The sequence below is a fragment of the Pelecanus crispus genome, chromosome 4 (assembly GCF_030463565.1).
Source record: "Pelecanus crispus isolate bPelCri1 chromosome 4, bPelCri1.pri, whole genome shotgun sequence".
NCBI lineage: Eukaryota > Metazoa > Chordata > Aves > Pelecaniformes > Pelecanidae > Pelecanus > Pelecanus crispus.
This window is the reverse complement of record NC_134646.1, coordinates 86,077,777-86,090,399: the sequence shown is the minus strand read 5'-3', so window position 1 is coordinate 86,090,399 and position 12,623 is coordinate 86,077,777. Positions and strand designations below refer to the sequence as shown.

General features: G+C 46.7%; 1 protein-coding gene across 4 annotated transcripts in view; it reads right to left on the bottom strand.

Annotated features, from left to right (window-relative positions):
• EXOC6B (exocyst complex component 6B) overlaps positions 1-12,623 on the bottom strand; it is a 312,903-nt gene that overhangs the window by 124,313 nt on the left and 175,967 nt on the right. For all 4 annotated transcript variants that reach the window (XM_075709031.1, XM_075709030.1, XM_075709033.1 and 1 more), the window contains exons 9-10: positions 1,310-1,393; positions 1,101-1,147 (exon numbers count right to left, since the gene is read on the bottom strand). In XM_075709031.1, the coding sequence (XP_075565146.1) occupies positions 1,101-1,147; positions 1,310-1,393 (131 nt within the window). The remainder of the gene's footprint in view (positions 1-1,100; positions 1,148-1,309; positions 1,394-12,623) is intronic.

Genomic DNA, 12,623 nt, shown 5'->3' with positions numbered 1-12,623 from the left:
TAAACACTTTATCCACCTAGTTTTAGCATCGCAGTATTTTATACGAGGTCTCACTATATTATAGAAGTGAGCTAAAACGCAGTCGCTCCTAGTAACGCCACTCTGTATACACAAAGGCAGAATTGCCCCTCCCTAAGTTCTCCACCCCGTTATTTCAACAAGAACCACTGATTAAACTCTGCTCCAGCCAGCAGCAATCGCATTACAATTGGTTAACTGCAGGGAAAAATACTTAAACTGCAGGGAAAAATACTTTAACTGCAGGGAAAAATACTTTTAACTGCAGGGAAAAATACTCTCTCACACCTGGATACACCACACGCTCGCAACCATTTAAAGGCAATCAGTTCACTCCAATCTCCAGTCATCAAACCTGCTGGCCAAAAGGAAACTGTATTTTTCAGGGAGCGAGTGTGGCACCGTACTTTTTAAACAGCAACGCACAAAATCTCAGCTGTGTTTTGTCGGGGAAATTCAGCCCAGGAGCACGGAGCTGCGTGAGAAGGTGAGCAGCACGGACTGCATTTGCGATGGTCGCAATTAGACGGTGAAATTATTACTGTTAGCTGAGGGAATTTCAACATCGTACCCTATCTTTGCTAGATTAGCAGTCTTAGGTTGCCTCCTCTTAGAGCTCAGGTGGTTTTGGAAGACTCTTGTCAAATTTGAGTGCAATAATAAGAAGCTCATAGGAACAGAGGCTTGAGAATCACCTCCTTTACCGGGAAAATAATCAAAGAATAATTATCAAATAGTAAAGAATAATTAAGGCAGAGGGCCTATTCATCTCATTAGTGGGGCAAGTAGACGCACATAGTCCACAGAGATTGTTTATCCTCAAATTCCCAGAAATGCGCTTGCTGGTACAAGAGCTGGCAGGTTCCTTCATGCTCCCACTAGTGACGCAGCAAAGTTCACGGGTGCTATAAAATACACTCTAAAACACTTAAAAAGCCCAAACCACCTTCTTTTTCCTGTTTTGGCTCCCTGTAAAGGACCCTCAAAAAGATCACCATTCCCTCCTCTCTCTTTCTTTTTGGGCTCCTCAACAACACAGCGCGCACATATTTAGCGAGGACGTATAAAAAAAGAATACCTACCCTACAATTTGATTAAAATACTTCCTGTAGCCGTCTAAAGTTTCATGCTGCGACAAAGAAAAAGGGAGCAAAGATTAAAACAAAGGTGACCGAGAGCAATTGGAAATGAATTAGAGACCACCCACCGGCAACGACGTGCCCAGAGATAACCCTCCGCTCCTTTATTTGGCGGAGCAAGTTTGGGCGCTGCAGGTAGGGGACCATCGTACCATGTTTGAAGGTGGCTGCAGGACCAATCTGGCTTGTTTTCTTCTCTGCTTCCTATAGTAGTTCTCAAAGGTTTCTCGGGCACCCTGGAAAACAGAAGAGATTAAATCAAGTCATTATAACGGTGTGCATTAACCATTAACTTGCAATATACTGCATTTACCGTCAACTTGAAATATATGTCATTTAAGATGCAAATCTCATATTCCTCCAGCATATCTGTGCAAAATTCTATTCAAATATCAGATGACAAAGAGTTTTACTCTAAACACCAAGTCAAAAAATCAGCTGTTCAGGTATAAGAGTATCCAATGAACTCTTCTGTACCCCTTTTCCAGTATCGCCGTGCAGACGTGGTACATGGAGGCATGCAACCAGCTTCTTTACCGGACCATAACATGGACAAATATCAGATTTGCTTAATCGTGGGGACAGTGAAACAACCAATTCCTAGTGTTAGCAAAAAGAAAGAGGGGACAGACAATGCCAGAAATTGTTCCCCTGATTCATGGGTGCAGAGTGATGCAAAGTGACAAACATCAGGGAATTTAAGAAAAACATGCTTGAGTGGGTTGCAGCAATTTATGAGACCGGTCTGTATTGTTGGGAAAAATAAAATAGGTTTCTGAGCTCATTCTTTCCCAACTTTACTGTGAGTCTGAGACTCCAGAGGAGCGCCGGTTAGTCCCGAAAGCCCAACACCCGAGTTCCCCGGCACGGGCATCGCCCACCCACGCCGGGCGCTGCGGCGGGGACCTGAACCGCTCCTCTGGGGGCTTCTTCTGTAGGTGGCTTGTTGTACCAAGCCAGGCTACATCTGAGCATCCCCACCCAGGCAACAAACTCGTAAGGATCCTCAAATGCCATCGACCTGCTGAAGCGTTCAGACATCCACCTACCGCCCCGGTCCCCTAGGCTATGTAAAACCTTGCCGTTTTATCCCTGCCTGTTCCTCCCTCCTCCACACCCGCACTGTTTTATGTCTGAAATTGGATTATAAACACTTCAGAGAAGGGACAAGGTCTTGCTTTGAACTGTTCCGGGGAGAGAAAAAAAAAAAAAAAAAATTCTCATTTGGAATTCACAAAACAAACAACGCGCAACAACAAATCTCACCTGAGCAAGGCACCAGCCATCAACTCTCTCTACTACAAAAAAATAAATTAATTAAAAGAAAAACCTGATGCTAATTTAATGATTCCCCAGCTACTATGGCATTATACAACCAGGCTGCCTTAGGACGCCCTCAGCTAAAGCGGTCTTACGAAACGTCTGCAATGAACCCTTGAGGAGCTGTAGCCTGACTTGCTCCTTGTCTTCTACAAGTTGGAGCTCAAGGCTTCAGCAAAAATTCAGCCTTCCTGATGTGCCCAGGAGCATTGCCACCCAGTACTGCCCTTCCCAACAGTGCTAAAATTCATCAAAAAAACCCCTTCTTGCGACCTTGCACACGCATTGCAAAGATTATGCAGAATTATACCATGATTTTGGCTCAGAATTATACTTTTTATCCTAGCTGAGTATCAGGGGTGCACAGGATGAGCAGCTCCTCACCCATGCCGGGCACGTCCATCCAACCATCAGTCGTACCAATACCCCGGCAAGGGAAAAACTGGGATCGGGTATAAATCCAAGTCTTTCTCCTGCAATCCTGCATCAGCTTGAACCTATACGTAATCTGACATTTTAAGAAAGCTTTTCAGAACAGAAACTATCTGGGAACCAGCATTTCCATGTGATATGTCTTCTCAATGCTCTCAGAAGCTGTTTCCCCCTGGGAAGGTTACCCATGTCCCCTCAATTTTGGTGGTACCGCAGGAGAACCGAGACAGAACGGGTTGTCCCACTCCCACCCCACCACTGATGGGACCGGCCTTAAGATATTTATTAAATCCTGCTGTGCCTCATCTCTCCAAACCTACACAAGTGGCACAAAAACCCCTGATCAGCTCCATCCTGACCAGGAGAGCAACTCATCTCTGGTAGCATCACTGCCATGTTTGAGTGAAGCTACTCGCTAACTTAGCGCAGCCCGCTGCTACCAATTAATTCGTGGTGCAAATTCAAAACTGAAGGCGTTTTTTCCCCCATTTCTTTAGTAAATTAATGTACAGCACCATCAAAGGCAAGAGTACACAGAGGCTCAGCAGCAACCGCCAGCGCAGCCGCCACGGCGGTCGGTCACTCGCGCCAGCCACCGCATGTAGCTTTATGCAACATCATACGGAAGCCGGTGGGTAATTAATTCCCTGTTACTGAATGTGCATAAGCTCCATCTCCCCAAGCTATGCAGGCAAGATTTTGTGGTGACCTCGAGGACTTACTGGAAACTTGGAAAGCAGTTCATCAGGAGCAGGAGGCCGGTCTGAAACCAATCAGCCCTTTTAATACCAGATTTTGAAGAGTTCTGCTAAGACTATGCCACAGCAATTGAGTTCAGCTGAAATCACTTTCCCTTATCCCTCCAACTGAGCTCCGAGAAGAGATCACTCCTGCTCACCCCACCCTCACCATGCATTTCTTCAGGAAAGGAAGGCCAGGAAGTCATCCCACACGCGGCTCCACATCCAGCACAGCTCTGCCCATCCTCCCATCGCCCTGTGACACCACAGGCCTCGTCCCATAGCTGTTCACCTCATTAAAAAGCTTCTCCATTTGATGTGACCGCTTTCCCATCAGCTCCTCAGGAGCACCCAGAGAATGGTGGAGGTCACCAAGTGCTGAGGGAGGCAGAAGCCACCAGATCACGGGGGACAGGGCAGCGGGAAGCAGGCACCCCCATGGCCAAGAGCCAAAACCCCCAACCCCATCACTCAGTTCACTGGGAAGAAATCACAAGCCAGGCTTCTATCCTTCTTTTACTGATAGCTTTGAGGAAGATGAAGCATCTGGACCGACTTCGTAATGTTCTCTGAAAATTAAACTATTTTGGATCGCACTTTCAGAGGGAAAAAATGTTTTCCACAGACACAAGAAGCAAGAGTGATGTGAGCTGGGCTGGAGATATCGCATGAAGGATTCACTATAAGCCTGGCCTCTCAACCTTGGAGGGAAGCCCCTTCAGCCTCACAGGGTGCTTAGAAGGTTTTGGATGCCAGGTTCTCTCTGTTCCAACCCAACACATGGCTTTAACTATAACAGAAGAGAAGGAACAGCAAAGACCTTTGAAACCATTCCCAAAAAATTGTAGACCATATTCACATTTTAACAGTTTCCCTAAAATTCACGGCCTAGACACCTGCCAATTTGACCAAAACCATCTCCCTCCCAATGCACTGTTCCCTGTATTTTCTTTCTTGAGCCCTTTTTTGACTGCCCCAAGAATTAGGGACTCTCTCATGAGAGGCTACTCCAATAAAAAACTTCTCCTCCCAAAAAATCTCTCTTGATATTATCTGCATTTTTCCTGCGCATAACTTCATCCTTTTCTCTTAGTGTATTCTTCCATCATCTTCCTAGATCTTTTAACCACTCACGTATTATATTCTCCTAAAAATGGAAAGTCTTTCTTCCCCTTGGTGGCAGTTTTAGCTTAGACCACCCAGTTGCCCACATTTGACCTATTTAAGACTATTCAACTTACCAGGTCTTCAGATAATACTACTCCTCTATACTCTATTTTTTAATACTGTTTTCCTCTGGGTAAAAAAAAAAAAAAAAGAAAAAAAAGGCAAATCAAAACCCAAACAAACAGAAAGAAACCACACCAAAAAGGTATCCAGAACAGACTACGACATCCCATATTTTATAGACTACTCATCTGAAACACCACGTAGTACTTGCACTTCAGTCCCTTTCTTCTCTCCCAGCCCCATGCTTGGTGTTTTTTCACATTTATCCAATTCCATCCTTACATCCAGTTTTCAAAGGCAGTATTTTGGGACCTAAATGCTGTACGCAAGGAGTTGTGAGAAGTGTCTTTGTCTTTGAGAGCATCATTCAGGCTGTCCAGGCTCAGTCTCTGGGCCCAGGGAGGTATGCCAGCATCTGCCTGGAATACGTCTTGGGCTGAATAAAAGATCTGCTCCAAAATCTCCTGAGTATTTCAGTGTGGCACGGTACCCACGCAGAACAACACTTTCATCAACCAATGCTTTGATAAAAATACCAGACCGGAGCTGACCTGCATGCGAGCACATAAGCTCGGAGCAGAGCTGTGCACGCACGTGCCCTATTCCTGCTCTCCATGTCCCCTTGGTGGGAAACAGTCCAACTTTTTTTTTCTTTTCCTTTCTCCTAAAAGCAGCTATTTTACTCTGTAAAGGTGTATTGCACCTGCCATGTTTTTCTTTTTCAACAAAACGCACAGTGCACATGCAGATCTCAAGCCGCACGTGGCAGGTCTGAGAAGAAGGACCACTTGGGAAAAACTACTGAAGGAGCAACTCCCAGCCCAACCTCTCACAGGCTTCCAAACCCACCACCGACCTTCTGCAGAAGCAAGACGCTGCTAATACATAATCACTGCAGATGCAGAATCCTTGCTCCTTCTGGGTTTCTTGTGAGCTCAACCCATAACTTGGGGAAATCAAGTACTCACGGTGGAGAGAGGAGAAGGACGTCCCTTTCCTATTCATCTATTCGGTTTTAATGAGAATAGGTTTCACCCAATTCCCAATCTCTTCAAGTGAGCAGGAAGAATCCAAAGCTACGTTTCCAAACTACACATTTATTGTAATCACTGGTCCAGGAAAAACCCTCAATAATGCCTCATATTTTTAAAATTACCAGGCAGAACTTTCCTTCTCAAATTAGCTTCAGAGTTCACAGAGTTGGCAATGAGAGGCAGATAATTAAGATCGTAGATGAACACCATGTAAGGAAAAACAGAATAGAATCACAAGAATGCAAAAACAACAGCTGAAAAAAACGAAAAAAGTTTCATCATTCAGGAGCAGCAGAGAGCTGAACGCAAATCTAGTTGTGAATTACACGCGGAAAAATGTGCTGTAAGTTTTATTCTGCTGTTGTCCTCAGCAAATAATTAAAATGCCAAGTAAAATGGGACTTTCTGGATCCAGAACATGTAGGTGACAATATTTTGGATTACTAAATTTCTACTTACCTGCAAGCAGAAATGCACCCAGTGTACTTCACGTAATGATAATTTACTTGCTGCATACAACTGGGTAACACGTACCATCGATAACCCATCACTCCCACGGTGACATTATTGGCTGAGTAGTCTCAAACACTTTGCACTTGCAACATCATTTAGCCCACTCCCCAAAAATGAGTGGATCTTCTAAGGTCTTACATTAAAATGTCATTACAATGACAGTAAGCAAAGTGACGTGCTATGATAATATATGCCGAGTCGATTCCTCCCTCAATAAACCCAAGTTGTGCTTAGATCAGTGTACACATGTGGACAGCAGTTAATCACATACGCAGAACAAGACCAAATTCACTTCTAATGGCCTCGTTTCCAATCCACCAGAGAATGCTTTTGTAGCACCCGACCCACAGACCACACCATTCGCATCACCGCAGCGCCGGTTTAAGCAACCAGCGATGAATTTGGCTTTCTTCCTTGTTAGTGAGCATCTTAAACCCACGGCCCATCTGGATTTAGTAATGGAATAGCACTCGCTACTGCATGACCTGAGCTTCTCTTAAATTTATCTCTGGCTTTCACTGGCTCTTCATCCTCCTTTGACTTTGGTCCACAAAAATTCTCCCGCCTTTAAAAGAGACTTACACAGCATCTCACAAAAGCGCAGCTCCGCTCCTGAACAGCCCATCTCAAGGGCTTGCACAACTGCTTCCCAAGAAGCAGATCAGTATTCATCTATGAAAGTCCACCTTCAAATGGCTCCTTGCTCACTTGGAGAATTTACTGTGGAGCTCCCAAAATCTAAAACATTCTACCTATGTTAAGACATCAGTCTGGATGAGTGATCAACTTGATGGGGACCTGGTTGGTACCCGTCCATACCTGGTTGGATGGTTGGGTTCAGAGGGTTGTGGGTTTATGGGTCAGGCTCTACATGGAGACCTGTAACAAGTGGAGAATGCCAGCGACAGCAGGGGTTGTGCGACCTGCCTCTCTTAATGTCTTCATTAATGACCTGGAGGAGGCAATGGACATGGTCTCATCCACTCCGCAGATGACCCCAAACTGGGGGAAAAGTCAATACACTCGAGGGCAGGGCCACCATCTGGAGGGGGCTTGGCAGCCTGGAGGAATGAGCCAACATGAACATGCTGAAATTCAATAAGGACAAATGCCAAATCTCACATACAAAATGGAAGAACCTCTGAACCCCTTGCAACAATACAGGCTGAGGACCATGGCTTTGGGAGCGCCTCTGTGGATAAGGACCATAAGTTTTGGTAGACAGCAAGCTGAACATGAACCAGCAGCGCCTCCCCGCAGCAAAAGCAGCCAAAAGCAGCTGGGGCTCTAACCCTAATATCTACAACGAGGTCATTCAGAAGATGAAGCCAGGCCAACTCTTCACAGTGGTGCACGGCAGGAGAGACAACAGGTACAAATGAAAGAGAGACATTTTGACTGGTTGTAACGAAAAGGGTTTTCACAACAAGAACAGTCAGGCAGCAGAAAGAGTTCCCCAAAGGTGTTTTACAGCCTCCATCCTTGGAAGTTTTCAAGACCAGAGTGGATAAAGCCCTGAGAAACCTGGTCTGATCTCACAGCTGACTTGCTCTGAGCAGGTGGTTGGACTAGAGACCTCCTGAGGTCCCTTCCCACCTGGATGACACTATCCTGTGAGAAACACGCTTTGCAAACAGACTACGCAGAGATTTTGAAGCCTCCAGGTATTTTGCACATGGCTTATTTCCCAGCCTGGGCTCCAAATCTCCTGATCACCAGCCGTTTCCCACGTGTCATGTTCTGCGAAGAGGAAGAGCCAGAACTGGGGCCAGAAGTCCCATTTTCGGGGTGGGTTATATTCACAGTTTAGCCAACCTCAGTCTCATTTCAACAAGTAACAATATATTCCTTTTCCCTCACGTCACTGAGCAAGGGGGCTGTGATGTGTCACCCCTCACCTGGCTGAAACGACCCCTGTAGATAGTGTTTCATTTTAATTTGCCTACAAGTGCCAAACAACACTTGGCATCGTATCAATGCCGAAGAGCCGCTCGGTCAAACCTGGATCCCGCTTCTTGTAACCCCAGAGTTTCACAGGCAATACCCAAAACCAGACCCACACGTACAACCCCTGCCCCAGTGGCTCAACAGCTCAGAGCAGCAGTTTGGATAGGACCTACCTTGTCAAAAGCAGCAGAGTTTTAAAATCCTGCAAATAACTACTTTTTACCCCCAAATTACCTAAAAAGGTCAGTTTGGTTTAAGGAGAGATGATCGTCCAGCACTTAAAGAAACCAACAGGAGCTTGTACATTTGGATAAAAGTAAGTTGCAAGAAAACGAGCTTGGAAATTAAGTTTAACATGCCCTGAAGATCTATCAAGACAAGAGAACACCAGTAGCCACTAATGAAACACAAAGAAGTCTGACTAAAGCAGATGCCTAACTTGAAAAACATAAATATTCCCAAATAACATCACGGCACACGTGCAGGTGCTCAGCACCGAGCATGTAAGCGCTTTGCTGAATCAGGATCAAAAAGGAGGCTCTTGCTCAGCCCCATGGAACCGCTTGTTGACTGTAAACACCACCTCCATACTGAAAACAAAAAGATAAAGCTAACCAGAAAATTGCGTGGGGGGAAGAGAGAGCAGCGGCACGGCAAGCGCCGCTTTTGAGGTGAGCCTCTCCCTCCGAGGGCTGCAGAGCTGTGCACGCCCACAAGCGGCCGCGCTCACCTCCACGCGTCCTGCATGGTTGAACGAGCACACGCGAGCGGAGAACAGCCATCGCCCCACCGTGTCCTCACCAGGGATGGCTCCACCATCCTGTGCTGCTCTGCTGGCTGGTATCTCACCACACTGTGCATCTCTTCCTACAAATAAAAGGGCCATGGACACACGCAGGGAGCCATCTCCTTCCTACCAGCTCAGCCCAGCCCAGGCAGGACTTGATCTCTGCTTCACCTAACCCTGACTCTAACCGGTACCCCAGATGGAAGACCATCACCCATTTCTTCTTTAAATTGGTAAATCCCAAGTTTCAAAGTGAATTTCATGTTTCAGATGTTACAGGCCTTGTGCCCAACAATGGCGCACTGATAGGAACAGCCTGACTTTGTGGACTTGTACTCAGGCACTTAAAAAAAAATAATTGAGACCAAGCAAAGTGGAAGAAGGCCAAGGAGCACAACAGAAGGCCATGCCAAAGGAAAGGAGTGCTCCAGAGATCGCGTAGTACCAAAGTCATGAGCTAGTCAGCTGAAAGAAATGCTGAGAACTAGCAAGAGCCACGAGAACAGAAAGCCAACCCAGAAGAGTCCGCAGGAGCTCTAGTGCTCCCTTCCCTCTCTCTGATTGTTTGGTAAGTTAATTTAAAGCAAAGTTTGAAAGCAAAAAACATTTACAAAGCAAAAGCAAGAAGAAAGTAAAGCTTGAAATCTGGGTCCAACAGATAAAGTTACCTCCCTCCCGCTCCACCAGCTAGTTCAATGTGGTTGGAAGATGCTGGTGGGGCTACCTGGGCCACCTCCATCAGCGGAGATGGGGAAGATGGGAGAGAAACACCCTCCTGATCCCCCCAGACAGGGCACCGGGAGCCCAGCCGAGCTCCCAGCCAGCCCCAGTCAGGCAAACAAGGAATATACGGGCATCGGTGCACCAGAGAATTGGTTTTAGAGCCAAGGCTCTATGGGTAAAGACGCACGTGGCTTTTCTTTAGCTCTGATGCAAAGCGGCGCAAGAGCCACCGCCTGTCCTAGGGAAAACTCTGAGTCCTGCAGCAGGTCCTCCCACAGCTTCTCACTGCTTCCCACCAGCTTGGCCAGGAAATAGTTAACTACAGAGGAAAATAGGTAAGATTTCCCCTTTTTTCCCCCCCTTCCTCCAAGGTGGACGCCCAACAGCTCCTCTCTCAAAGGAGCTGGGCTCCTTCCTCCCAGAAAATAGGGCCATTACCCCCCCGTCCCACTGCCGGAGCCGGCGGCGCAGCATTGTTCCCCAGCCCTGTCTATAGGAAGCAATATCTATTTTCCATTTAGATGAGGGTAAAGCCTTTAATTTCACCCTCCTGGCTGCAGCTGGAGTTCCCTTTTAACTGCTTGGCCATGGGAGTGAAGACAGTTTTATATGGAAGAAAATGCTGAAAAGGCCACTTTAATATGCTTGCATGTGAAAAGGGGAGAGCTTTTCATACTGCACGGTAATGAGGGTCAGCGGGATATTACACTTCACCATATGGCTAATTTGCACAGCAGGTCAAATGCTCTATTTGCTTTTTAAAGACGGCCCTATAGATTAAGCTGCACTAAAACAAAACACACCAAAAAAAATAGAAAATAAAGACGCGTGAGGAGGAGATGCCCTCTAATGTTCGAGCCTGGCAGCACATCCAGCACAGCCCGCAGGAGGTTTTGTTAAAAAAAAAAATAATATCTGAAGATGAGTGGGGTAGGGATAAGACAAATCTCAGTGTTTTGGGGAACCCCGCTGCTTTGGCACCACCCCACGCCCGCGACGGGTCCCCACGCTAAGGACCCGTCCCCACAACGAGGAGCTCTGGTGATTAGCGCGGTGGCCCTTGTAAGCCGTGTTTGTCTTGGCGCGTCCTCGGTGCCGTGGCCCAGGCGTGACCCGCAGAGGCGCTTCCCGTCCCCGGGCCGGCAGCTGCCCGCGCAGCTCCCAACAAATCTGGTGGGTAAAGATTAGGGAGCCGCACGGCCGGGGCGTTTGAAGAGGGTAAACACGCTGATTAACGAGCTTGGCTTTTGTAATCGCCTCCCGCCCTCCCCGCCACAGCAGAGTGTTAATTTATTAAATACCTTAACAAAGGGCCTTTATTAGTGGCCTTAGCTTGGCTGGCTCCTTTCAGAGCATTACTAACTACATCTAATAAAGCTTTAATTGACTACTGCTTTTCACAACCTCTGACCCGGGATGACAAACGGTGGGGCCACGCTAGCGAAAGGAGGGGTTTCCATCCCAAAAGAACCTGGCAGCTTGCGGGGATGCAACGCGCTCAGCTGAATCCGATGGATGAGAAGTCTGGAGATGAGCATCACCTTGCTCCGTCTGGACCAGAAGCCAACTTCTTCCCACATCAGCCCCTTTTATAGGTGCTCCAATAGGAGGAAATCACAATTCGGTGAGAAATGTGCAATTTTTACAGCTTGTGTGATATAGAGGGGAGTAAAACCTAGGAATTGAGAAACAGAGGTAGAAGAGAGCCAGATCCTGGTGCTCACCAGCTTCTCAGCCCATGCTCCTGGCTAGCTGGTGCTGTAGAGGAAAGAAAAAACCTACCATTTTCCCCCTCCTCTCCAAGGGATCAACATGAAAGCAAATGGACGGAGGTGGGGACCAGAAGTAGAAAGCCAAATAACTCTTTATTTTGGCCATGATCAGGGGTTCACACCTTCTTGCAGCGGGAAGCCATCAATGAAGAGACAGAAAACTGCCGTTGGCAACGTGATGGAAAATTGAAGAATTAAAGACTTAAAGGAAAAAAAGATAGCCCAGAGCCACTAAAATTGCCAGCCCAGAATTGCCTCTTCAGCTTGGTGAAAGGGTTGGGTAGCTCACATCTCTGCTTCTCTCAAAATCAAAGACAAGCCATTTCTGTCGCTAGCTCTGCTCTCAAGACCCTAACCACAAGCTCAAATGTTTCGTCTCAGCCTCAGAAGTTGGCATCAAGAGTGCTGTGTAGCTATCTAAGCTTTCGTTGAAAATAAATAAGTAGGTATTCCTAATCCTTGTAGCTGCAGGAAAAAAAAAAGCATGAAAATGCTTTGAAAGCATGAAAAACCTCATTCATGTTTACCTCCAGTAGTATAACCAGGAAAAAATCAGAAATTCCCAGGTTTAAAAAAGCAGCAGCTTCCATTCTGCAAAGCAGCTAGAAGTAATTTAACCTCATTCAAGTTAAAAAAAAAAAAAAAAACCCACAACAGAAAATTTAATGTGTCTCAAATCCTTGGCATGACCGGAGCCATGAGGTCTTCCACACAGTCATACAGCAGCGCCCAAGAACTATCAGGAGACACCCCGCATCCTGCCTGCACAGGGCTCAGGTGGGTGTTGGAGATAACTAAATAAAACCTGAATTTAACACGCAGGAACAACCAGCTTTCCCATTACACGCGTGCAAAGGCTACGTGGCGGCAGAGCCCGGGCGCGGTGCCCTGCCTCCAGCGCCGGCCAGCACCAGACCCGGTGTTCCTGAAAAATAACACGAGAACGGGGCAAACATGTAATCCAGCTT